This window comes from Cuculus canorus, chromosome 17 (assembly GCF_017976375.1).
Source record: "Cuculus canorus isolate bCucCan1 chromosome 17, bCucCan1.pri, whole genome shotgun sequence".
NCBI lineage: Eukaryota > Metazoa > Chordata > Aves > Cuculiformes > Cuculidae > Cuculus > Cuculus canorus.
The window spans coordinates 1,170,497-1,198,024 of record NC_071417.1 but is presented as its reverse complement, the minus strand read 5'-3'; the positions used below and the strand labels follow the sequence as shown (position 1 = coordinate 1,198,024).

Here is a 27,528-nt window from a genome sequence, read left to right as displayed (position 1 = left end):
CTTCACTGCACTGAATCATACCCAGGCTTCTCTACAGCAGCCTGTTTTGTTGTTCAGGTGATGCTGAAGATCTTTTTCCCTTGAGGACAGGAATTTCTTGCGCAGCAGTTTTAAGCAAATTTGGTGGAAGCTATGGCACTGTGGGAAAATCGTCTTTTGTTTTAAAATGTCTTTCAAAACAAACACAAACTATTAACTTAAGTACTACTGTCTGTCATTTGAGTATGTCTTGTTCAGGGTGCTACTCTCTTTTCTGATCTGGATATGATTCCAATACTGTATACTTGAAATTCTCTACAACTAACAGTTCTGAAATGATTGTTACAGAGTAAGCTCATGGCTAGACTACTTTCTTCTGGCAAAGGAAGTGTTCCTAATAAATTAAATTGATTAGGCAAAACCCAAAATGTGCTTAAAACCTCTCTCTAAATTTCCATTTATGGAAGAGAGATGCTGGCATGTACTCCCCAAATCATCTCAAAATAACTTTTGTATGTAGACAAGCTCTATAGTAAAATAATCGTGCAGCTGTTTATAAGAAGCTTAAGAGAGTGCTGATCTGAGTTGATTATAGAATCAAACTTAGTTTGGAAGGGAGCTCTGGGTCAGTGAGTCCAAACTCATGCACAGAGCAGACCTAGTGTTGACGTCAGATAGGGCTTTGTCCTGTTGAACTCTGAAAATCAGTAGAAAGGGACGTTCAACAGGCTCTGCCCATTCTCATATTTTCCAGGTTTTAACTGCTTTCATTGTGAAGATCTTTTTGTATTGAGTTGAAGTTTCTGTGTTTCCACTACAGATATTTGAGGATATGTTGGTATATAAGGTGGTAGATGGGTAGAGGGGGTGTATATGTTCTGGCTACATAGATACACAAAGGTAGAGAGGTTCTTTTTGTAGAAGGAGGTGATCATGTGATGAAGGTGTTACCCTTCCACCCTCCCCTTGTACTGCACATTTGTCATCCTGTAATGGGAAAGAGCATGGAGGCCTGAGACTTTGTTTGCATTTCTTACCCTGCCTGCTATCAGACTGAGTGTAGTCCTATGATGATTCATTCATCTTTTATGAAGCTGGAGATCACATGTTCCTGTGTTGGACATCGTCCAAACAATTGAATTGTGGCTTACAAATAGGTAGTCTGTCTTTCTGCTGTTATCAATCTAATCGCATCCCTTCTCCCACTGTTCTAAGAAAGCTGCGGTTGTGTTGACATTGCTGCAATTAAATTGCTTTAGTTCAAGACGGCATTTAGATTCTAGAAGTTGCCAGATAACCATTGCTGCAGAGTTTTGCTCCAGCATGTCTTTGGTATATGTGTACCACTCAGTTGTGAAGATAAAAATGTAAATAAAGTATAAACCTGATGCAGTAATAGCTGCTGCTTCTGAAACTTGAGGTGGTATACAGTATTCCTGAATGTACAAGCTATCTTATGTTTGGCTTCTTGTGGCTATTCTTAGCACTAACATCTAGTTTGAATTTGAGGCTGACAATCTTTCTGTTTTAAAATGCCTTAAACTCTGCCTTTGGTTAGCCATTAAAAAGTCAGTCTGTCCTCTGCCCGGCTTTACATTGTTGTTACACCCATCCCTTCCATTGTGTCTGCAAGTGTGTTTGTGACCACATGGTGAACTAAATCAGAGAACCGATTCAGCCTAAATTGGCCTGAAGATGTTCTCCGTGTGACAAATAAGATACACAAAAGTGTTTTAATTCAATTCTTAGAGGACCGATGGGTTTTGGCAGCCTAAGGATGAAAACTTTTTACCACATTTAGTTTCCTCTGAGCTTGTTCACTGTACAAACAGCTTTGATAGTGTGAGGGAGGATGCACCACAGAGGTGGGAACAAATGCCTAGGGGTGGAAATTTGTCTTTTCCACTCTAAATTAGTCTGAAGTAAAATTTGACAGTCCTTCAAAAGAAACCTTTTGCTTTCTTCAATAACAAAAGGGAAAACAATTTAAAAGTTCTAACTTCCTACCTGTAACTTTTTCCCATATAGCTTATTTAGTTACATTAATGCACTTTAATGTTCTCCACATACATGAATGATAATATTTTTCAATTGTTTTGCTTTCAGAAGTTTGTAGTGATGGGCATTATGTGGGGGGGAAAAGCTTAATAGCAATATGTTAATGGTCTGGTCTGAATCGATAATTGAAGTTTTATTGAATTGTGGTAATCAGCTTCCTGACTACGGAATATTTCTGCATATGAATCTTAGAAAAACCTTAGTTTTAAAAAGTTCTAAGTTCTGGTTGTTTTGGTTTTTTTCTTTCCCCTCACGTCTTCTTTAGCAGACTTTAAAGCAAACGACTTGCTTATTCAAATCTGTATCCCTGAGAGGAAGGAAAAAATAGAAAGAGAAAACTTGATTTTCCCACTTGCAAATCGTTTGTGCATAAATGTTAACTCTTTTCAAACTTCTTTATGAAAATAACAGTGAAATCTTCCTTATTATTCTAATGAGTTCTAGTTACTCTGGTAATACACAGTGTGGGGATGAACAAAAAGGTAGTGGCTCTTTCAGTACCCTGCTTATTTGGGATCTGTAATAATGAAAGTTAGACACACAATTTTGTTACAACAGCAGTTTCATAAATCTAAGTAGTCCCCCACCAAGTCAGGTAGAAATGTGTGAAAAATCCAAACTATAAACCTGTGAAGTATTGAACTAGTTTCGATGATGCATTTTTCCTGATGGAAAATAAAAATCTGATATTATTAAATGGGGATAAAATTGGTACTAAAGTGATTGTTGACTTGCCTTTTAATTGGTAGATTTATTAGTTTGATACATGCAAGCTTTGCTCCTGCACTTTTGGTTTAGACACCCTATAAGACGTCCTGTAAGAATTTAAACTTGGTTTAAAATGGAGATGCTCTGCTTGGCCCAGGCTGGAAGTGAGAATGGTGAATGCTTTCTCCTGGTGCCCAGTAGCATACCAAACAGCTGAATCATTCAGCACAGGCCCACATTTGCTAAGTCTTATTTGTAGTAGGTTGCCACTCAGTGTGACATAGATCACATTACTTACACTTGGTGTTTCATGCTTCTAAACCTAAAAAATTTAAAAACCTATGTGAGGTTTTGAAGATACCTTATGATCACTTTTGAGGTCCTGCTTGAAGGCTATGTAGTAAAGCTAATGAAAGGTACTTGTTCTGGTCTTTTTATTTAGAGAATCAAAAGTCCTTTATCAAATTCCTCCTGCCAGCTGCTGTCATTAGCAATTTCCGTATTTACAGTCTAAAGCCATTGTGGTAGCATTGTATTGGGTGGAGATGTGAAGATTAATGTCTGGCTTAAAGTGTAGTTCAGTAAAACTTTCTTTTCCAGCTACCAGTATTAACGTCAATCAAGTGCCAAAAGAAGAGGGAAGTCTGGAGATAAACAGCAAAGTGGACACCTGCCAGAATGGGCCAGAGTCGCTCTTCCCCACCTCTCCTGTATCTTTTGACCCCACCAGCAGTGCGCAGGGTCAAGAGTCGTCCCCAGGTGTGACTGGTTTCCATGACAGCCTAAGGAAGTCTCAGGGAACTAGTGCTGAGGGCATAGTTCTTAGAAAAGAAGCTTTGCAGTCTCTCAAACTAAGTCTTCCCATGCAAGAAACTGAATTGTGTAAGCATCTATTTATGGTGATGCCCCTGCTTTCTCTTGCTTCATAAAGCTTTTTACTCTGAGCCTGGCTCTAGAATCCTATAACATCATTTAAGCTTGGACTAAACTTTGATTTTGCGGTAAGCTTTTACTTTGAACTACAATTAATTTTCTTTCAGTAGACCACCTTCTGCTGCAGCCAAGGCATGTGCCTTACCGTTTCAAAATCACTCTTATGCTGGAGGGGAGTTCATGCTTTCTGGCGCTGAAGCTATTCTAATCTTCTTGATTATTAGGAGTAGCAGGTGACAAAAAAAAAGGCAGAACAGCAGAACCAGGTGATATTAAGTTGAGTAACAGAGCGGGGAGGAGAAGAGCAATAAAGGGGAGAGAATGGGATAGCCTCTATATAAAGGTATCTAACGTTATAGGAGTTTTCTGAAATAATGTTTTTAAATCTTTCCCGTAGTAAGGCTTTTAGTGTGAGTTAACAAAATGAAAGAAAATGTATCTAGGAAACATCTTTCTCTGACCTGTAGGGAATGAGTGGACTATGTACGTCTTGCTTAGTTTTATACTTTTAGTACTGTCAGAAGTGCAGGACAGAGGAGATGGAATGACAGCAGTAGCTTTGTTCTGTCATCTGTATCTGGGGGAACTACAGCTTTTGCAAATTGAGCAACAGAAATGCACAGGCTTTATTATTGCTTACACAAGGATATATTAGAAGAGGGTATTCTGAGGTGCATGCCAATGGGCTTTCCTTGCGTTCCTTGCTTACGCATGAAGCATGTTGCTGATGGTAGAAGGGGCTTTTTCCTTTTGCATCACATTTGCCTGTGGTGGACTTTCCTGCTTGACTGTAAAGTTGCCTTTCACTTACAGGCTCAGTAGAGTCTTCACTCCCGTTGGAGAAAGAAGAACAAATAAGACTTCAAGCAAGAAGGCGGCTAGAAGAACAGCTCAAACAATACAGAGTGAAGAGACATCAAGAAAGAGTGAGTACCACACAACAGATCGTCTAGATTCAGTGGGTTGCTGAGAAGCTTGAAAACTTTGTCCTTTCTGTGCTCTATGTTATTGTTTTCTGTGTTATAAACATTCAGTAGTTTTCTCAAATGTGAGATAGCATTTCTTTCTTCTGGACAGGCAAAGTGTGGCTCTTCGTTACCTCATTGGTAACGTACCATGTTGTGCTGGTTAAAATAGGGGGGGGAACAAACCTCAAAATTAAGTAACTTAAATATTCAATTTTTCCTATATTTTTATTTAGCTTTTGTAGTCTATTGTTTTCAACAGGCATATACTGAACCTTGATAAGGTTGATTGCTGATGTAATTTAGCTTGTTTATTAAATGATGCATATATTTAAATATGAGTGTAAAAGTGCTTTACATATGAAGTTCTACAGCAAAGTAAGTCTTTGATGCTGGTTCTAATGTAATATTCTGGAATTTGTCATTGACTCTTTGCTTCTTTTAGTCGAATCAGTCTACATCTAAAAACCGGCCCTCCAGCACCCTAGATCCTGAGCTGATGTTAAATCCAGAAATCTTGCCAAGGGCTAGCACTGTAGCAATGACGAAAGAGTACTCCTTCTTGCGGACAAGTGTCCCCAGGGGGCCAAAACTGGGTAGCTTGGGACTTCCAGCGTCCTCAAAAGAGAGGAAAAGTTCAAAATCTAAACCCAGTAAGATCCGGTCCTTGGCTGACTACAGAACTGAAGATTTAGGCTCTGGAAACACTACTGGCAATTTTGTGACTACGGATTCATCTGGTGGGACTTTGAAGCAAAGCAGAAGTGGTCCAGCGTCGGTTGTTTCTGAGATCAGTCTGCCTTCTGACACAGATGATCGAATAGAGAATTCCTCCTTGGCAGGAGACAGCATTTCGGAGATTGATGGGAGTGAAGTGGGAATGAGGCTGGATGGAAATGAGAGTGACAGCTCTACCTACAGCAGCGTGTCAGGAAGAGGGCCATATAGCAGTTTACAGAATGCAGAAGGCAAACAGAGTATTCCGTACACGATAAACGGTCAGAAGATACATCCTGATGCAATGGGGCAGTTCCCTTCCATCAGTGATGTGCTACAGGCTGCAGCAGTGGAGCATCAAACCCAAGAGCAAGAAGTTAATGGGGAAGTACAGAGAAGGAGGGACAGTATTTCTAGCAGGTAGGAAAGATTACCATACACCAAGGCTGTTATCAGGGATTATGCTTTCTTGGAATAGACAGCCTAATACTCTTCTACTGCCTTCAGACCCAGTTTTAAATTACATCCATTTTGATCAAATCTGTTGTTAACTTACAGATTCTGAAAGAAACTGAAAGGAAAGGGCACTTCACTTGAGTACCTATTCACTAAGGATGTCTTTAGAGAAAGATGTTTTTGCCATTGACTGTATATTAAACATACTGCTAGCAGTTGCTTCTTTCTGTATTTCCTTGTGAAGCAGGCATTCGTTCACTGAATCTCTGATGTGGCATTGGTCTTCAGAGTCTGAAAGCGTAGAGCTAACTGACTCAGTGATACTTATTATTGTCCTTTTCCTGATCTACACACGTACCTTTCAGACCTCAAATAAGTGACAAGAGTCTTGTCCTAGATTCTGTCATCCGCTTTAGCACTTCAGAATGAGATTTACTTAGTCTCACAAGCTTATGTGTATATGGTAGGTATTAAACTGTGATTCAGCAAGTGAATAGGTGACTGGTGAAGCCCTTAATAATGCAGCTGTGACTTTTTTGTCAGGTGTCTACAGATACATGCTTCTTATATGCTAATTTTGGAATTACCCTTTTTCTTTCCTTTGTTGGAATGAAGTGTAATGCCCCAAGATGTTAAAGTAAAATCAGTTGTCGACAATTATTCCAGCTTAAACTTAATTATTAGGATAACGAGAGAGAGAAGATCTTTTTCCCTAGACACCTTGACTGTACCTCCTTGGGAAGGAGTTTAAGGAATCCCTTATACCAAACACCTTTTCTTCCTTCTTTCGCAGCAGCTATTGGTATTTCTAAGGCATCTTCACATTAAAGCAAACAATACTTGCGGAGGTTTTGCACTGTCATTATATCCGTTTGTTTGCTTATAATGGGATGTGCAGATACAGAATATAATTGTATAATATAATTGCACTTCCATAACATATAAATGCCACACTAGATTCTTGTTGGTGCAAATGTAGGAAATGTATAAAACCTTTGCATGAATGTAATTACTTTATCTCTTTGAATGGGAACAAACATTGTTTCACTGCATTCTGGATCTGCCATAAAGACAGAAAAAATGTCTTAAGTTCTAGGTTACATGCGAAGTCTGAGTACCTCTTCAGCTTCACTTTTCTTCAGCTAGATGAGTGTTGTGTTCTAACCCTTTTAATGTGTATGTGCTGTCTCTGTCTCCAGTGTTTCTATGGAAAGCTCTATCGCAGGAACTCAGGATGAAATGTTGCAGGTTCTGAAGGAGAAGATGAGACTTGAAGGGCAACTAGAAGCACTCTCACTAGAAGCTAATCAGGTAGAAAATTAATTTGAATTTCTGTATGTAGCAAATTATATTAATTTGTTAATTAATTTTCAAGAGCCTCCTGCTCATTACTTGTGGGAATTGTGTTTTGTAAACACTGTTGAATAAGGTACTTTACAAGGATGCTGTGGTGGCTTGGCCCTGGCTGGACTCAAGGTGCCCAGCAAGGCCACTCTTATTACCCCTCCTCCCCAGCTGCACAGAGGAGAGAAAACAGAAAATGAAAGGTTCATGGGTCAAAATAAGGACAGGAAAGTCACCCAGCAATTACCGTCACAGACAAAACAGATTTGACTTGGGAAAATTGGTTTAATTCATTACCAACCAAATTGGTCTAGGATAATGAGAAACAAAAACAAATCTTAAAACACCTTTCCCTCACCCCTCCCTTTTTCCTAGGCTCGACTTCCTTCCTGATTGTCTCTATTTCCTCCTCCAGAGCAGTACAGGGGTACAGGGAATGGGGCTACAGTCAGTTCACTACATATCATTTCTGCTGCATCTTCCCCCTCAAGGGGGGAACTCCTCACACACCTCCCCTGCTCCAGTGTGGGCTCCCTCCCATGAACTTCTCCAATGTGGGTCCTTTCCATGGGCTGCAGTTTTTTCACTAACTGCTCCAGTGTGGGTCCCCAACAAGGTCACAAGTCCTGCCAGCAAACCTGCTCCAGCACAGGCTTCTTTCTCCGCTGGTTCACAGATCCTGTTGGGAGTCTGTTCCAGCAAGGGCCTTCTCTTTTCCTTCAGACATCTACCTACTCCTGTGCAGGGTCCTCCATGGGTTGCAGGTAGATGTAAGCTCAACCGTTAACCTCCGTAGGCTGCAGGAGGACAGACTGCCTCAGCATGGTCTGTGCCATGAGTTGCAGGGGAATCTCTGCTCCGGCACCTGGAGCACCTTCTCCTTCACCAACCGTGGCATCTGCAGGGCTGTTTCTCTCATGTATTCTCTCTGCTGTTTTAATTCCATGGGGGGCGGAATTTTTTACAAGCAAGTGCCCGTTGCCTTCACAAAGCCATTTTGCTGGGCATCTTCTCTAGCCAGCCATTAAGGTATTTTCTCTTAAGATTTTGTATTTTGATTTTCTGGATGCATTCAGGCTCTCAAGGAGAAGACTGAGCTACAAGCCCAACTTGCAGCTTTGAACATGAAGCTTCAGGCACAGGTGGAGCACAGCCAAAACAGCCAGCAGAAGCAGGAATCTTTGAGCTCAGAAGTGGCCACATTAAAGCAGTCTTGCTGGGACCTGGAACGAGCAATGGCTGACCTGCAAAGTACTTTGGAAGCAAAGAACGCTAGTTTGGCTTCTTCAAATAATGATTTGCAGTTAGCAGAGGAGCAGTACCAAAGACTCCTGCTGAAGGTTGAAGATATGCAAAAGAATGTTCTCACCAGAGATAGCACAGGTGGGATGAAGTAAATATCCCTCTTTAAAATTTGTTATCCTTAAATCATTTTAATTCAATGTAATTCTGAAGTCCAGGAAGAAGAAAGCATTTTAATTTGTGTTTCATTGATGTCATACTGATAAAATGATCTGAATATAAAGCTGATTGTTTTTTATTTTGTCTCAAGACGTGCTACAATTTGCAAGCTGCTACTGACAGCTTTTGGAGAGGGAGGCATAAATATGTAGCTTAGTTACTGTTTGACAGTGGACTCATGGGTTTTAGACAATTGTACAAATACTAATTTGTAATGATGACTCTACACGTCAGGATACTTGCTTTCTGATTTTTAATTAGTTCAAATTTTCTGCCTCTAAGGAGGTATGAATGCTTATAGAAGTGATTAATGAATTGTATTCTGCTTGTGACCTGTGTTTTATAGTCTAACATTTCCTCTCACTTTTGCAGGAAAAGCCAATCTTTATGTGATTAGGCATATATGGTTTTGTTGAAATAGAAAGAAAAAAAAGTAGAAAAAGATATGAATATAGCAAAAATTGTTGAAAATATGTACATAAAAATAGAACAGTGGAGTGCACTAGTCCAAGTTCTTTATTTTTCTTTTTCTAGTTCATGATCTGCGACAGCAGTTGGCTTCCTTACAGAACCAGCTCCAGAAGGTGCAGTTGGAACGGACCATGCTGACCAATAAGTTAAAGGCATCTGAAACGGAAATCACATCGCTCCAAAATGTGCGGCAGTGGTACCAGCAGCAGCTTGTGCTGGCACAGGAGGCCCGTGTCAGGCTGCAGAGCGAGATGGCCAATATACAGGTATTATGACGTGCTTGCATATAGGAGGATTGAGAATCTGTTGATTTTGATATTAGTTTTATCCAGAGGACATTGTTTATGAGCTCGGACAAGTAAGCTGGTCTCATTTGTTCGTTTTTCAAGTGGAGAGCAGGGGAGATGATGTTTTTTTTTTTTTTCATGAGGTATTAGTCCATGTTAATGCTGAGGCATATATTCAACCAACGCACTTGGCTTCTGTGGATGAAGATCGGCAGTGCCATGGAAGTAATAGCACAGATAGATTTGATGTGACTTACTTCTTTCTGAAACTCTTAAATTTGTTGGCCAAATTTTCACTTTTGGTATTAATCTGTGATTATTTTTTTTTTCCTTCCTTTAGGCTGGGCAAATGACTCAAGCAGGTATGTTGGAACATCTAAAACTGGAGAATGTGACGCTGTCTCAGCAGCTGACTGAAACCCAGCACAGATCCATTAAAGAAAAGGAACGTATTGCAGCACAGCTGCAAAATATTGAGGTATGGTTGTAGGTGGTCTTCATGAATTGCGTTCTGCCTAGGTCGTAGTGTATTTTAGATTTTGCAAACCCAAGACTGTTCGAGAAAAATAACATTGAATTCTTATGAATTGGTTCAAATGCTGCATTATAAAAACAGTAAATATTTCAGAGCAAATAAATTTGCGTGCATTATGAACAGTAGGAAGGAGCGAGGCTGTATGTTTCCCATTCCAAGGCAACACTTAGGTTTTCAGATCTGGTGTTTGGTTTTAACTGAATTTTAAAGGTGGATGTAAATGTTCTCCTTTTCCCATTCATGAACTTTTTCAAGAGAATTAAACTAAGTCAATAAAGTGCTTCTTAAGCATGTGAAATTGCCCAGCGCTCCGGTTTGTCCTTCCTGTTCTCCAGTAAGAAGTGCTTGGAACCTTAAATCCTGTTGAATACCAGTGACATTCCTGCTTCTAAGTCACAGAGGACGGCGAAGCAGCAGGTTAATGGAAGCACCCTATCTCCAGCGTTACCAGTAGTAGTTGTGTAGATGACAGGAATTGCTATTTCATGGAGTAACTATAACATCCAAGGAAATCTCTTCTGTTTCAGAATTTTTCGAAATAGCTTTTGGATCTTTAATAAAGATTCTTTTTTCTTTATGTCTTAGTTCATCAATTTAAAAGGGACATGGTGTTATTTAAGAATAATTCACATTGTCACAAGTATATGAGACATTCACTGTTACTTTATTTTAAGTATATGAATGGGTGACTTCAGTGAGGACGTACGAGTATGTAAGGCAGACATTGGAATTATTTTGCTTGTCTTTTCTCTGACAGTTTTCTTGATAAATTACCTTTTTCTTTTCCTCTTCTTTTTTACTTTCCTGCCTCTTCCCCCTCACTGAAATTGTAAAAGTTGATTCCTTGCTTTTTTCTGTGCAGGCTGATATGTTAGATCAAGAAGCTGCCTTCATGCAGATCCAGGAGGCTAAAACCATGGTGGAAGAAGACTTGCAGAGAAAACTAGAAGAGTTTGAGGATGAGAAAGAACAACTTCAGAAAATGGCTGATTCTGCAGCAACATTAGAGCAGGAATTGGAAAAGGTAGGCTCTTGTTAGGCAACTTCCCAAGAGATTCAAGGGAAATACTTATTTGGCTGAAAAGGGAATAGTAAATAGGACCTGAGCTGTAAACATTTTAAAAATCTGAAAGATTGCTCCAATAATGAAGTCCGTATCAAAGCTACTCTGTCCCAGGTGAAAAGGCTCACTTTTTTTTAACTATCTCAGTAACCGTACTTCTTTGGAAATTTCAGAACTACTGTCCTGTAGATGTTGGGGTTGTTTTAGTGAATTCAGTATGTGATTATTCTAAGTACAGACAAGAAGAGGAAATCCATGTTCAAAGTTGTTAGGCAGTCAGGATATCACTATATATGCTTACATGGTAATACGTCTGCACTTCTCTAAAGAGTCCTGCTTTAACCTTGTAACGTTACAATGGCAGGATGTCAAGGGCTGGAAGGAGATGAAGTATGTGGTAGCTTAGTATTATATTACTTGTAATGATATGGCATTATCATGAATAACACTGAATTTACCTGATATATCTACCTTGGACACATTTTTCAAACGAAAACGTAGAATACTGTGAATCTTACTTAAGAATATTTTAGATTTGTTATTCTGGTCATTGTTTAGCCTGTAAGATTACAGATGCTGCAGAAGGTGATCAATGTATTCGGAAGTGAGAGCAATTAGAAGTGGCCTAGGACAGAAGAAGTGGCCTAGGAACGTTAGAAAGCACTTTCACCTTCTGCTGTTTCCTGCTAGAAGTTAAAACATTAATTAAAGGATTTTATTTTGATTGGGGTGCATTTGCAAAGGTAACATTCATTTTGTATGAATTTAGTCTTAAATGCTTTTTCTCAGGTCAAGTTGACTTTGCATCAGCGAGATCTGCAGCTTGAATCTTTACAGCAAGAACACCTAGACCTAATGAAGCAATTCACCCTGACCCAAGAGACGCTGCAGACCAAAGAGCAGTCCTTGGATGACCTGCAAACGCAGTATGATGGACTGAAGGCCAGATTAGAAGAGTTCCAAAGTGACACTACTTCTAAAGATGAAATGATCCAGTATTTGCAGAATGAGAAGATTGTCTTAGAAGTAGCTCTGCAGGCGGCAAAGGCAAGCAAAGAGCAACTTGATGAAGGAGTAATGCGCCTTGGAGAAGATAGAGAAGTAGCATCAGAAATCTTAGAACAACTGAGGCAAGAAATGGCAATCAAGTCAAGCCAGGTAACGAATCCCTAAAAGTATCTTATTTAATTAGCTGTTGCAGACAAGTATTGCCACAGGCATGTGACAGAGCCAGTTACACGAGAGGAGACTGGTACACTGGCGTGTAGTTGCAAGGTTCCACTAGTGGGAGTATTTTAATCAATTCTCTCATCTTTCCTTATTGGTAGACTATCTGACACTTTACATTCTGATACATCATCGATGAGCTTACAGTTTAATATCCCTCAGTATCTGTATGCGTTTATGCATTTGTATGGTTTGGGATGGGAAGCTGAGGTTAATTGATCTTGTTCTCTGTTTCCAGAAGCCACCATCTTTCTAAAATCTACCCATTTTAAAACACAACAATTTTGAGCACAGAGTTTGGAAGTTATTTTCTCAATGGCACTGTGGACCAAACATCTTCCTTATGCAGTAATTTGTTTGTGGCTGCTTTAAATTATGGTGACGTGTCTGTTCAAACCTTAGTTTGATAGTCTTGTATGCTCTGTATCTTTTAGAGCATACGAGCTCTATAGGAGGAGCTTTCTTTTTGAAATTTTGATATTATTACCAATTTGAGGAACTATGTAAGTATACTTAACATAAAGACTGTGCTCTTTCCTTCAAAGAACCAGCTGGTGCCACCTGGATAGGACATATGTACACTGAGGATGCGTACTAGAATTTTAGTGGCAGCATAAGAAAACTTCATGCATTCCTGCGGCTTGCCAGGACTCACTATGTGGTGTCCTGTGTGAATGCATGTCTGTATAAAATGTATTGTATAACAGTGCCATTGGGATCTCAGAAACAGGATCCTTATTAGATTAGGTAGTTGGTACAAGCATAGCAAGATATTGACACTGCTTGAAATAACATAGAACATGACGTTTGGCATTTGGCAGAACATGTTCGCTTTTTTTTCTCCCCCTCTGGCAGGTAGAAAGTCTGCAACAAGAAAATGCCAGCCTTAAAAAACAGGTTCAAAAAGTAAAGGAACAGTTCCTGCAGCAGAAGGTAAGCAAAAGTGAAGTATTTCAAAGAAATAAAACCAAAGAAGATTCTTTTTTGTTTCTTTTACAGTGGAGGCATGTACTTGAGGGATTTGAGAGGGCACTTGACTCAATTTTTTGTATCCAAGACTTTTTAGATGTAATTATACAGTTTCTGCATTTGAAACAGTTGAATTTTTATCTGTAACTAATGTAAAAGCAGATCCACCAACCAATTCACTTTCATTGGACTTCAGGTAGTTTGCCAAATGAACCATGGTATAAAATGTCTCTCTGGTTTGTTGATCCTAGCTTTGCTTTTGCAAAAGTACTCATGAAAATCTTCAGGTGTCATGATTTTTCTGCAGCTTTGAAAAATGGTAGTTGCTTTGGTAATTAGATTGAAAATGAGTGCTTTATTGCAAATTTTATTCTGAATTTACCCCGTCTTGAAACATTAATTTCAGTTGATGTGCCATTGGTGTCACGCATATATGTGTCTTGCATATAGAAAGGCACTTTTAATTTACTGCTAATGCCAAAGGTGGTTTTGCTTGTTAGGTTTAGGTTTGGGGAGGCCGTTCAAACTGTCAGACTCTTATCATGGCAAAAGTTATTGTGTTCATGGTATGGTTAATTTTTTACAGTCAGTTTAGTTAAAAAAAAATGCCACATAATTAGTGCAGTTCCATAAAGAATGTGAAGAAGATATTTATATGAAGCAATTTATATATCCGATACTGCTATAAACACTCTGACTAAGGTTTTTTTTATGAAGTGCTGATATATAGTGGTATTTGATACCTGAGCTTACGTTGAAGTCTTTGAACCAGAGTAAATATGTTACAGAAGATGATGCTGGCTTGTATTCTTTGACATCCCCCTCCTGCAAAAAGAATACCAATAACTACTTCATAGTAAATTACTCTTATGTTTAGAAAGTTGTAAATGAGGTGACGTAGTCCTCTTGAAACTCTTGTGTCCAAGGTAATGGTGGAAGCTTACCGAAGAGATGCAAGTTCCAAGGACCAGCTCATTAGTGAACTGAAAGCTACAAAGAAACGGCTGGACTCAGAAGTGAAAGAGTTAAAACGAGAGTTACAGAAAATTCAAGCTGAAAAACAGTCACTTGAATCTGAACATTCAAAACTGCAGAAGGAAGTGTCTCAGGTTCACCAGCAGATGGTGGAAATAGAAAATCATCTTCAGTCAGTGCAGAAAGAACGAGATGATATGGAAACACGCCTACAGGTATGGAAGGTATTAAGCTATTGACTTTGAGGGTGTTACATCCAGGATACACTGCTATTCCCAATAACTATGGAAATAAACAGAATGAGCACGTGCAAGTTAAGGTTCTTGGTTACATCTTTAAACATTTGAGCATATATCTACCAGAATTCTGTAAATACATGACTGCTTATTAACGTCTCATGTAAGTTAGTGGGGAGAAGCATACTACAGGAGTGGTAGAGGTGTGATGTGGAAGCAGTTTCCTTGGTCCCAAACTGAACTCCATGTAAGAGCAAAGACCAAACTGGAACTCTGTTTCATACATGTTACGGTGGTGGCCACGGGGGGGGAGGATTAAAGGAGAAATCAAAGCTAAAAAGAAAGGAGATGGAGAACCTTGGAATAGTTTATATGTAGAGGTGGGAGTAATTTTGAAATTTCATACTTATTCTTTTATAGTCCACCATACAGCAAATATGCTTTTTTTTTTTTTTACTCTCATGAGTGCTTTTTTCCTTCCTATTAAGTCTTTGCAGTTCGAAAAGGAACAAATGGCGTCGCTTGCTGAGGCAAATCAGACATTAAAACAGCAAGTGGAACAAATGCAAGAAGAAGCAAAACAGTAAGTTTTCTTTTAGCCCAGGCAAAACAATACGGCATTTGTTTCTCATGTTCACCTTTTTAGTGATCACCGTTTTCCTATTCTCTAGACTTTCCTTTGGGAAATTTAAGTAGTCAGAGAGAGTCAGAGTCATATCCATGGTGAAGTGCTGGTTGTATGCTACGCAGGAGTTGCAACTTCACCTGGTTCGCTTATGCCTTTAACCAACAGTATGTGCCATGCAACATACATATTGGAGCTAATTGTAATTATCAGGCACTGAATTTTACCCTTGACAGGCTAGATTGGTGGTGGTAATGAGAACCGTTGTTTTCTTCCCAGGGGATCACAGGGTTTTTATGACACCTACTGTTTCCACCAGGGATCTCTCTTTATTATCTAAATTCTGTGTTATATTTAGAGACAGAAGGATATGTTCCTTCATGTTGGAGTTTTAATAATTCTGACAAAGATGTTTTACCATAAGTATTTTCTTAGAATATTATCAAGAGTCTTCAAGGTATTTTCTTGCAAAGGGCCAAATTGTCTCCTGCCAGCCTGATGGCTTTCTCTGGTGAGGTGGGTGACTTTGAGACGAGGGGAGAGAAGTGGATATTATTTTATGCTGGGTCATGTGAAAAACTAACCTTTTAATACTGTTCTCAGGCAGTTTTTGGTTTTACCTGATGTTTTGTTTTTCCTTTCACTCCAGGGCCATTACTGAGCAGAAACAGAAAATGAAGCGTTTAGGGTCAGACCTGACGAGTGCTCAGAAAGAGATGAAAGCAAAACATAAAGCCTATGAGAATGCAGTCAGCATTCTTAGTCGTCGGCTACAGGAATCTCTCACTGCAAAGGAATCTGCTGAAGCAGAGTTGAGCAAACTAAAAGCGCAAATCACTGATGGTGGAAGCGACCAGATTGCTCAAGTATGCAGATGTCTTTTAACATTGGTAGTACAAAGACAGAGCTATCTTGTTATTTAATAAAGTCTTGAAATATTATTTTACACTAAAGCGATTAAAAGATTTGAAATATTAAGCTAGATAAGAACATCATGGTATCGCTGTTCCGAGCACTAAGAATTTCCTTAACTACAATTGAGAGAAGTGATTTGGCAGGCCTTGGCTTGGTTTGTGGGGTTTTCTTAATTTTACTTGTATCTTTCAGATTGCCAATTGTAATCCAAGTTCAAGAGGATGATCAGCCTTAGTGCTCAATTTTGCCATCAATTTTTATTGTAGGGTTTTTTGTGTTTTGTTTTTTTTTTTTTTTAAAGGCTCAGCATCTGGAGATTTTCCAAAGTTTGAACTCTTACTGTTTTTTTCTCATTGACAGTTAAAAGTTCTTCCGGGTAGCCATAACTTAATTATATATGTTATGCCCGTGATAAGAAAATTAATTTACTGGGGAAAGCTCCAGTTCCTTGGACCAATGGAGCAAGATACCAGCTACACTTAGAGCAGCAGCTGGATGCAGAAGTGGAAAGCGCTGACAATACCTTCACATTAAACACTAGCACCTTGTTTAATATTTGCTACAGAAGATGGTGATACATTAATCATGTTTATAATCCCTTTGTCTTTAGGAAAAGATTCGAGCTCTGGAGACAGAATTGCAAGCTGTTAGCAGCAGTAAGTTGATGCTGGAAAAAGAGTTGCAAGAAGTGATTTCTCTTACCAGCCAGGAGCTTGAAGAATACAGAGAGAAAGTGCTGGAACTTGAGGATGAGGTGATGCTTGAATCTGCATGGTAGATGGGAAGGTGACAGTAAAAAGTGCCTGAAAGGCAGGCAGAAATAGTAGTACCATAATTTTATTCCAACAGTGCAGGAAATCAGAATCTTACATAGGAAACAGCATGTAGTGGCACTTGCTGATTTTGCTGCCCAGTGCTGGTTCTTCCTGGTTTCATGAATAATTATTGTAAAGAGGAAAAGAAGATGAGAGAGAAAAGTAGTTCCTATATTGAATACCAGCTGTGTCTGGTCATGAGATGGTGAGGATGCATGAATCATTGTCTTCTGAAACTGTTTGGAGTCATGGATGCTCAGTGATTTTGAGGGCAGAGTGGTGGTGTTCAGTGGTAGTCACATGAAAAAATTATATATCGACTGCTCTTGATCTGCACCTCAACAGTACTCCTGCATTCTGCTTTTCTAGCAAGCATTTTAGTCTTCCAGAAGGAAAAAAAGTACCTAACTGAACTGATTTAGAAAAGATAAAATAAATCTCATTCTGGGAAAGCAACACATCCAATGGGTTTAGCTCACAACTTTTTTGTGGCAGTAATCTGGAGTTTGGGTTTGTTTGATTTTTTTTTTTTTTTCCTTTGACTATAGCTTCAGGAATCTAGAGGCTTCAGGAGGAAGATAAAACGTTTAGAAGAAATTAATAAGAAGTTGGCCCTTGAGCTGGAGCATGAACGTGGAAGACTCGCAGGTCTTAGTCAGTCCAATGCTGCTTTGCGGGAGCACAACAATATCCTTGAAACAGCATTAGCAAAAAGAGAGGCAGACTTGGTACAACTGAATCTGCAGGTATTTCACCTTTTGATGCAATATTTTCAGAGGGGAAGTAGCTCATATTTGTGATAGCAGGATGTATCACTCATGATACAAAGTTGGTGCATTTTCTCCAGATTGGGTCTGCCGTGTGTTGTGGAACAGCAGTAACACAGGGGGCTAAACGAGATCAGAAATGAGACTGCGCTAAACAGAGCTGTATGTTTTGGAAAAACCCAAATCACACTAAAGTGTTTCCAGTTGTGAAAGTGCGGCTCACGTACGTTAGTTGGAACATACAAACTGTTACATATCGATCCACTGAGATGAACAATTTTTTTTCCAGTAGTACCATATTTATGGGACATAAGCAAATGGGAATATAGGCAATGAACTACCATTTAACTATAGCTTCTCTTAGGGTTGAAGGGTACCATAAGGAAAGAATTATCTGTGAGCAGCAGAGAGCGGTTTTGCAGTTCCTGCATTGGCTTGTGTTTGTATTTCTTCTACTGACATCTCGGGTTGTCCGGTGAATCTGCACAAAATATATATCTGCTTTTGTGATGTACTACAGGTTCAGGCAGTCCTAAAGCGGAAAGAGGAAGAGGATCAGCAAATGCAACTACTTATTCAAGCTTTACAGGCTTCCTTAGAGAAAGAAAAGTCAAAAGTTAAAGACCTTAAGAAGCAGGTAGTGGTTCACCTTTTGTTTTATGTACATAAAATGTGATTTAAATGTAAAATATTTGAGAAGTAGATTAGAACAAAATTTGTGCTTTAGAACATCCTGCTTCCCGCAGGGTCTCTTGTCATGGTGGCAAGTGCCTGAAGGATCAGTTGATGTCTTTTCTGTTGTGCCCTCTGTTGAGCATACTCATTGACTACCTGGAAAGTTTCATTATGAGTTGTAATGCATGGGACATACCCTGAAGTCATGACACTTCATCCAAAGTTTCACAATGAAGAAGCAGTCTGACAAGCATGCTTCTTCCATTACATGTAGTTATTAACCACCATTAGCCATAACAACACTAACAATAAGGCTTTTAGATAAAAAGAGAAGTGTTAACAGCTATGCAGCTTCCGTCTTGGTTTTTCTTGTACTGTCTTAGTTGAGCTCCCTTTATGATTCACCTACAGTGACAAAACAGAAAAATGGCATCTTTTTTTTTCCTTGTAGGAGGCAGCAGCCAAAGCGGATGCAGCACATAACCGCCGTCATTACAAAGCTGCTGTGCTTGAGCTCAGTGAAATCAAGAAAGAGCTTCATGCCAAAGAACTGCTTGTCCAAGCCCTTCAGGCTGAAGTGGACAAACTACAGTAAGTAATGTCCAAATTTTTACAGAACAATAAATAAAACAAATTCTCTGTAAAAGCCACCCACTAATGTTTTTTTGGTTTGGCTGCTCTGGAGTGGATTATGTTGAAACGTACCCCAGCTGAGCCTGACCATAAGATGCACGTTTGGGCTCTAGGTGAATGATTGCATTTTTCTATTTCTACATAATTCAGTTAGACTTGAAGTGCACTATGTTCAGGGTTTACCATCTGCTTTTTTACATTTTCAACACAGATTTCTACTATTGCATGTTACTAGTAAGGATTAACACTTCATATACTTCCTGTTATTCTTCTCTCTTCCACATTTCTGAGGAACAACATAGAAGATGAATTTGATTGTTGAATGTATTCCACAATATGTTCAAATTCAATTTGTTTTCTTGTATAGAAAATATTTTCTTAAATTGTGAAAAATTCAGACCTACATGAGAATAGATATAAGATTCACACTGTTTCTCCTAAAACAAAAGCAAAACTGGTGACAGGTTTTTTCTTTTTAGTACATAATCTGTTGCTTATAACTACTATTACTAGTGCTCAAGGAAATTATTATTATTTTTTTTGCAATATTCGATGATACATTCGTGCGTCTGTCTCATAAAATCTTTTTGTGATTTAACTCTTACTGTGAATGTGTTGGCAAAGCCCTCAGTCAAAGCTATAACTAACCAGGTTCCATGCTCTGATGTCACTTACGGTTACATAGCTAACCCAATGAAGTACTTGTTTTAAAGGACAGATCGAATAACTGCTGTGTCTGTTAATCCTGCTGCACAGGGTAGAGGATGGAAAACATTCCCAGGAGGTATCATGGTTTCAGCAAGAGCTGGCAGAAGCTAGGTCGCAGCTCCAACTTCTGCAGAAAAAGCTGGATGACAAGCTTAGTGAACAGCCTGCAGTAAACCAAGAGGTAAAAACTGCACAATTACTGTGCTTATCATTATTTATGATGCATTGTGTGACTTCATTTATCTCGAATTCAGCATTTTTAATGAAGATTTGCGAGATTTTGTTAGAATCAGGAAGGGTTCATGAGACATAATATATTTCAGATTGTGCTGATTGCACCCATAGATAATTCTAAAGATACCTTTTTTTCTGCTGGTAGGTGGAAGACCTCAAGTGGGAAGTAGAAAGAAAAGAAAGAGAAATTGAAACACTTAAGCAGCAGTTGGATATGAGTGAACAGCGCAGCCACAAGGAGATAGAAGGGATACAAGTTGTCTTGCAGGTATGTAATCTAGCTGGTGGAGATTCTGATGAGTAACTGCTATTGCTGTAGGAGGATATTTTTATTGTTTAAAAGCATAACTTCTTCTCTGTTTTTTTTTAATATAGCTTTTTATTCATAAAAACTTATTCACTGTATGTTTTGCAGTGTCTTTACTTTTCCTAGTTTTGCTTTGTGCTCTTAGCCTCTTACATCCTTGACCGTACACCACTGAAATAGGCTACTGACTTTTTTAGTCTAAATTTTGTTTTCTGCCAGGGCAAACTGGTATCAAATAGCAGCGTTGTGTTGTTTCTTTTTCTAGTTTCTTCTAGAATCTGATACATTTCCTTACATCATGTTGATTCCTTCTTTTTCCCCTTAGAATATCAAGACAGAGTTGGAAATGGTGAGAGAAGACCTATCAGCGACTCAGAAGGATAAGTTTATGCTGCAGGCTAAAGTGACTGAACTGAAGAACAGCATGAAGTCACTCCTGCAGCAGAACCAGCAACTGAAATTGGACCTGAAGCATGGCAAGATGAAAAAGGTATTTGAACAGGAAGGATACATGTTGTAGGTTACCAGAAAATACTCCACTAATGCTCTTAGATTTTTAACTACTAGGCGATAACTCCGTTGCAGGAAACCTGGTGAAAACTCTGAACTGAAATGCCTGCATATGACACAGACTTATTGATGTTCTGATAATTAAATAATAAGTGGAAGCTTTGCAGGCAACAGTAACTGTACTGATTTGGACTTGCCACCTTTTACTTCAGAAATCTTTGTGTTAAGTGTATTATCTTACATTTGCATTTTGACTTCTAAAGCAGAAAAGTAGCACTTAAATAATGAGACATGGGAAAATGTGGAGTTAATAACTTCCTATAATTAATACCTTCTTAATGTTTGCATGTCTATTCTCTCTATGCTGTCTAGTTTTTCACTCTTCCACAGTTTGAAAAGGTAACTACTGCTGTCTTCTTTCAGTTTTATGATTTGCTACTAGTACACAGAAAATGCAGTAATAGTAGATCTCTTTCTCTTCCTGAAGTAATTCTGTCACTTATTGAGACAGAATTTCATATGGAGGCCTGCTTTTCATTCTTTTAGTCATTGGTTCTGATACCTCATCCCTTGGGTTCCAGAATTTACAGGGTTTCTTTGTACTTAACTGATTTATTAGTTTCCTGAGCTATTCTCACAAGTATACTGAAAGAATGTTATTAAAATTTGTTGTGAGGATCCAAGTAATTTGCTTTAAATCCTTCCTAGTTTTTCTTTAGTAGGGTGAGTTCTTGAGTAGGTCCTTCTAGATGCTGTTTGTTTACTTAGGAGCATGGCTGGCAGATGGCATTAAGTTAGGAACTTTTGCTTGTGACCCACGAGACTTAAAAAGAATGGTCATCTGCTTCCTGCTCTATAATGCAGACACAGCAGTAGTGCGATGTGAGACTGGTAAAAATGACATTGATGAAATAACTTAATTGTATTTTTGGTTTTCTTTTTCCTTTAACTAGAGGAAGGAACTGAAAGGAGAGAATAACTCTTCAAATCCTGTGACTCCTGTCAAAATTCCTGATTGTCCAGTGCCTGCTGCCTTGCTGGAAGAACTGTTGAAACCATCGACAGCTGTGAGCAAGGAGCCTTTAAAAAATCTGAACAGCTGTCTGCGGCAATTAAAGTATGACCCGTTATTTTCAACCATATTAAATAATCTTAAAAATGTTTCCAAGAAGTCAGCTGCCAGCCTAAGGAAAAAAGGATGTAAAATTAATTCTTTTCCTTTTTTTGGGACTATATTTAGGACAGTAGAATGTCCTGTCATTGTAGATGCTTGCTTATATGGTAATGAAATAGGGAGAGAAGCCTTTACAATAAACTAGACAAAATGTGCATCCTAAATTGTACACAGCAGAGCAAACCAGAAACAGCTATTGCCAGTTGTTCCTGCTGGTGGTAAAGCTGGTGTTCCTCTCTCTTTGCAGCATCAGAAAGGCTGCTCACAGTAGGACTTCAGGCAGTATGTTAATAAGAAATCTCTACAGAGGATGTTCATTCTGCCAAAAATACACTTTCAGATCCTGCCTTACAAGGTTGCACATGAGATTCTGAGCAGGAAAGCTGCAGCTTTGGGAAGACAGGAAGTTCAGGTTATTTGGAGACCCAAGCTGCTATTATCACCTCAATTGATGTTTGATAGGAGTGAGCCTGTGACGATGTTCTGTGATTCTGTGCTACCAGACTAGTTGCTTTGCTAAGCGAAAGTCATAATGTGTTTATCTAGTTATTTTTGTGTGCTCTTTCCTCACCTCCACCTCTCATGTTGTCTTTTATGCCTGCAAGAGTACCATGTTCATCAGGCTGCAGCCACTGAGTGCCTCTACTGAGGACACAGTGCTGCATCATCCCTCTTGATAAGCATGTACAGCAAAGGAGCTGCTGCATTGTTGGCCCTTATTTTTTTATTAAGCATATTGTATTTGTTTTCCTCTTAAATTGAAGAAAGACAGTTTCTAAGCTTCCCGTAGACTTCTTTCTCTTGTAAACAGCTATAGCTTAGATAGTCTTGCAGCAGATACCAAGAAGCAGAGATGTAATTTTCTGGTCTTACATTTAGCAGTTAGCTTTCTGCTTATTAATTTTTGGTTTTTTATTCTCAATGCTTTCAAAAGGCAAGAAATGGACAGCCTTCAGCGTCAGATGGAGGAACACACCATTACAGTACATGAATCAATGTCTTCGTGGACTCAGATTGAGGGGCAGCTAATGGACCTTACCTCTACCAGTCCTGCAACTGCTTCAGACCAGCAGGAGATTCATACTGTAGATGAAAAGAAACATAATTGTAGTGTTAGTGACAAGGAAGCTTTGACACTATAACGTCCTTATCAGCTGTCTTTCTTCCTATGCTTTAAGTATGTAAACAAATCTTTATCAAAATTATTTATTTATTTCATTTTTTAAAATGCTGTTCAAAGTTGTGCTTTTGCCTGTAGAAGCAAAGGGCATGGTTTTGAGAAACTGGTGGAATATTAAATACAGAACATGCTATTCCAAGGGTTTGTTTGAGACCTGACCATAATAATTGGGTCATGTTGGGGACTTCTGAGTGGTACATATAAATCATTTTGGGTGTTAGTAAGAGATTCTGATGAAGGTTTAAAGTGAGGTCAAGAGGAGCATCTGCTTCCAGGTCTGTCTTCATTGACAGGATGAGTTTGTTAAGGAATGACTGTTAATTGTGTAACATCTAGGTTTTGGTGTGTCAGTTTTTAATTTGGGGGTAGGAGGAGTATTGGTTTTCCTCATCTTGGGTTGTATCCAAATCACAGGGTAGAATAAGTTCTATTCATCTTCAGCCATTAGCGGCGGTTGGGAACTGGGTATTCTAAGCATCCTCTCTCCTCCCTCCTATAATCTCTTCTTGAAATTCACAATACAACTATTTCTTACTTAGAAAAAAAATAAATTTCATTTGAAGCCATTTCTAGTTGTGAAGATGACCTCTGACCTATAGCAAAAGAAAGGAGACTGTAAAGACAAGCAATACAGACCAGTATGTAGACCTTTGGCAGATTTGCCTGGGATGTTTTCTGAATCACCAGTTTTTCTCTTACAGTCGCAGGCCAGTAGGGAGCTTTGCTTCTTCACTGCACAAACACTTGCACCTTTTTAGTTCAACTTTTGAAGTAGACACTCTTGAAAAAGGTATGTGTGTAATATATATATATATATATAAAAGAAAAAAAATCATAATTTTCTGACTTTGAATATGTTTTAATATGCTTATATAGTGTAAGTCAAGGCTGACATGAGGGGTTTTGTTACTGTCATTGTTTTAATGTTACATTTTAGTTCACTATTTTTTGACATACTGTACAAATGGCTTAGGGAAATTAGCCCCTAAAGCCAGAGCTTTGAGAAATTTTAATTATTTTTACTTTAAAAGACAAAATTATAATGCGTATAAAATTATTTTTATTAGCTTTATCTTCTCCCACACCCTTCCCCTACTTTTTGCACCCTCTATGACAAGGTTTCCAGCACGAATGGAAATGTTGGTACTGCAGCAGCTCCTCTGCAGAGCACTTTGACCAGATTATAATTAAAGCAGCCTGCTTTAGATTCTTCCACCTTAGGTCTCATTGCTCCATGTGGCTCATTGTGCAGTGATACGTCCGCCCTCTCCTCATTCAGGCATTCAGAGTGGAGATACTGCTTTGCCTAATGTGCTGAAGCACAAATCGAAATATACCTGACACATGATTTGGAAGATTTAGTGGCAACTCGTGCATTAGCATTTGTCTTTAAAAGAAGTCAGGTCAATTCTATCCACTATTGTTTGGCATCTAAAAAAATACCTAGTAAATACAAGTAATTTAAGTGGTTGGGGAAAAATTAAAATTCTATTTTGTGATTTTTTTTTTTTCCAAAGAAACTGCTGCAGCTTTTGGATTGATGTGGTTGCTTTGGGGGAAAAATTATGGTAGTTTGCTCTGCAGTAAGGCAAAAAATAAGCAGTCAACCAAACAAAAACCCCAACCCCACCTATATTTATCTAAAGTTTGATTTCTCATAATTACCAATTCAAGCTTTAGGAACACTTTGTACTTAAAGTGCCTAAACTGATTTCATGGCCCTCAGCTACTGGATTTTTAACTTGCATTTTATTGGGATCAAAGTCAAGTGATGCTAAAAGTCCAAGTTTTGGAAGTGGTGAAGGAAGAAACGTGTTAGCGTGGCATTAGGTGCCTGCCATACAGAATTACCAAACTATTTGAAAAGCAGTCAAAAGCTTTACAGAGTAGCTTGGACATGTTAATGTCTGCATGCTGCTGCAGTCTCCTTTGTAGAGTAAGTGGTACCGAATATCTCGCTGCTGTCATGTTCTTGAAGTTGCCTGTATATTGAGCTCAAAGAATTAAAAACAAATAGGCAGTATTGTTAAAGAACAAAATTGAAACTACATAATATATAATATATTCAGTACAAAAAAGTTATCAGATGTTCAGGATTTTTAAACGAAAAACCCATGTGTGGTGTTAATGTTGATGTTCATGTTAATAAATACATTGCCTACGGTTAAGGATCCACTATGTTTTAATCGCTTAAGTATGATAACAGTTGTATGCATAAAGGTTTTATCTGGTATCAAAGAAGCCAGAAGAATTGTTAGAAACCTTCATAGTTGCTTAGAATGCCTGCTCTTGGTCGGTATCCATATTCACACTGCATTCTATTTCCAGTGCAGTGCTGTGTTCTCTCACTTACTCCTTATAAAGACACCTGAGCTTATACAATCAAGACAAGGGAGCTCAGCTTAGATTTCCGCACTGACCCTCTGTGTCTCTCTCAAAGTACCTGGGCAGTAGGTATTTTCAATTTATATTCATCACGTTTCTTCTATAAACAGAAGCACCATGCTCTTAACGCAAGTGAAGGACAGGCAGTGGGACTTTAGAGTCTAAATCTGGTGAGGTACTAAGTCAATGAAGTTATAGAAGTCACTAGGAAACCTCCTAGGAGGAGCATGCAGCATGTTATAAAAGCAAGGCCTTTTATTTGAAGCTCATCAGCTATGTTTCTTAATTAAGCAGAGAAATAGTTGCTGGTTTAGTATAAAGCCTCGCCCTGAGGCTGAGCACGCCTGCTCTAGAGAGCTTTGGGTCGCTGCTGCCTCGGCAATAAAACAAACTAGCTGTAGGAATGAAAACTGCCTCCCCTCCATTTGTCACAACGCTGCCAAATACATCAGAGGAAAAGCTGAATACTCTTAAAGATTTTTTTTCTTTTCCCTTTCAAGCAACAGAATGTATTTTCCGTGTCTGTTTCTTCAGTGGTTGCTTCCTACTAAACCAAGTGGTGTTGATGAAGGAGAAATGTCACTGTAATGTGAGAATGTTAGTAAATTATGCAGTAAGTGATGCAAGTTAGTAAATGCTGCGGCATTACTTTTTCAGATGCTGTTTGGATTTTGAGGACTCTTGAATATTTGTACATTTAAAAAAAAAAATACCAGCAAACCCTACAATGGAAAGAAATGTTAGTTATCGAGTCTCTGGTGTTGCTGAATATTGCATAACGCTCCATTCTGTTGTCTTCCAGATTTCTTGGAAATACTTGTGCACTGTATTGGGATCAGCTGCGCTCCTTCCCCACTCATGCAATGGGAGGATCTGATCCAATACTGTTTATTCAGGCAATATCCTAGCTGAAGTCTGTGAGAACTTCATATGAGTAAACATTCACAATGAAAGTTCTAGTACTCATGTTTTCATGGGTTACTTATTGCTCCTTAAGGGGAGTGAACTGCAGTGGCACGGATGTGTTAACGTTAGCTGTGAGAAGATCAAAGGTGCGCTGGCAACAGATAGTATTAGAAATATAAATTTAACTTAAAGATGACAAATTCACTACTGATGATGCAAAATCTTTGCTGTACAATTTATTAACTTTGTTGGGGAAGTGTGAAGAGTTGCATGTGACTTGCTGTGACCAGAGCCTTTAACTATGTTCATGTGAAAGCAATTACAGCCCAAAGTAATTACTAATGCTTGTCAGCTGTCATTTGATCACTCTTGTCTCCTACTAATGTGTAACATTTCAGCCTTGAGCAGTAGGGCACTCTAATTTCCAATACAGATGCACAGATTTCCAGGGGAGGGAAGGATGTTCTATGAAATTGTAAAGGAAATAGCGTTACTTTACACATGACATCCAGTAATGTCTGCTTAGGCTGTATTTGTAAAGGTAGAAGTTAATCACATCGTGTTCTTGAGTGGATAACCCAGGGCATGGAGGAGTTACGCTATGTACAATTAACGTTTATGATCATACAAAGCATGTTGATTGTAAAAATTATGTGCATAGGAATTCCTTTAAAAGTTTTGTGCAATAAACTATTTTTGGTAAAGGGTTCCATGTTGTTTTTACTTTTGAAGAGAAATTGCTATCATCCTTTGGTTTTGGACAGTAATTGTTATGTTTAGGATTCTGAACATGCTGTATATGCACCTTTTCAGGAAAAAAAAAATCTTATTTTGAAAGATGCCATTTTCACACATCTAATGTTAAATGTGATGGAAGTACGAGCACATCAGGAAAGAAATGCCCTGAGGGTACCTCCTACGTTTGCCAACGCCTTTGTGCGCGAAGACTGAAGTGGAACAGTGCCGGGATGTCACGTTGACCCGAACTCCGCCAGCGGCGGTGACGAGGGCAGAGGTTACCGTGCCCCGCTCCATTAACCTGTGACCGAAAGGGCCGTTGTCAACGCCATCCCTGCCTTCTGGCCCCGGGGCGGCCGGTGCCACGCTGGGAACGGACCCGTTTCCCTCTAAGGCCGTTTTCCCGCGCCGCCGCGGTGAGGCCGAACCTTCCTCTGGGATCCCGGAGGCGGCCGCGGGCACGGGTGGAGGCGCACACGTGCCGCTGAGCGCGGGGCAGAGGCGCCCGGGCCGCGCCTTCACCTCAGGGTGGCCCTGTGGGGCCGCGCTTTTCCATCAGGCAGCGCCGGGGC

The 27,528-nt window shown here is 39.1% G+C and overlaps 1 protein-coding gene across 4 annotated transcripts in view; it reads left to right on the top strand.

Annotated features, from left to right (window-relative positions):
• The window catches only part of GOLGA3 (golgin A3), a 29,805-nt gene extending 2,402 nt beyond the window's left edge, over positions 1-27,403 (top strand). For 2 of the 4 annotated variants that reach the window (XM_054082491.1, XM_054082492.1), the window contains exons 3-25: positions 3,346-3,627; positions 4,492-4,604; positions 5,089-5,780; positions 7,016-7,127; positions 8,237-8,543; positions 9,156-9,358; positions 9,720-9,857; positions 10,777-10,938; positions 11,767-12,135; positions 13,060-13,137; positions 14,100-14,363; positions 14,873-14,967; positions 15,659-15,875; positions 16,535-16,678; positions 17,288-17,485; positions 18,027-18,143; positions 18,633-18,772; positions 19,571-19,703; positions 19,902-20,024; positions 20,389-20,553; positions 21,527-21,690; positions 22,682-23,717; positions 26,115-27,403. In XM_054082491.1, the coding sequence (XP_053938466.1) occupies positions 3,346-3,627; positions 4,492-4,604; positions 5,089-5,780; positions 7,016-7,127; positions 8,237-8,543; positions 9,156-9,358; positions 9,720-9,857; positions 10,777-10,938; positions 11,767-12,135; positions 13,060-13,137; positions 14,100-14,363; positions 14,873-14,967; positions 15,659-15,875; positions 16,535-16,678; positions 17,288-17,485; positions 18,027-18,143; positions 18,633-18,772; positions 19,571-19,703; positions 19,902-20,024; positions 20,389-20,553; positions 21,527-21,690; positions 22,682-22,889 (4,424 nt within the window). In that variant the 3' untranslated portion in view covers positions 22,890-23,717; positions 26,115-27,403. The remainder of the gene's footprint in view (positions 1-3,345; positions 3,628-4,491; positions 4,605-5,088; positions 5,781-7,015; positions 7,128-8,236; positions 8,544-9,155; positions 9,359-9,719; positions 9,858-10,776; positions 10,939-11,766; positions 12,136-13,059; positions 13,138-14,099; positions 14,364-14,872; positions 14,968-15,658; positions 15,876-16,534; positions 16,679-17,287; positions 17,486-18,026; positions 18,144-18,632; positions 18,773-19,570; positions 19,704-19,901; positions 20,025-20,388; positions 20,554-21,526; positions 21,691-22,681; positions 23,718-26,114) is intronic. The other 2 variants (XM_054082493.1, XM_054082494.1) reach the window with 2 other exon arrangements.
• The last annotated feature ends 125 nt before the right edge of the window (positions 27,404-27,528 follow it).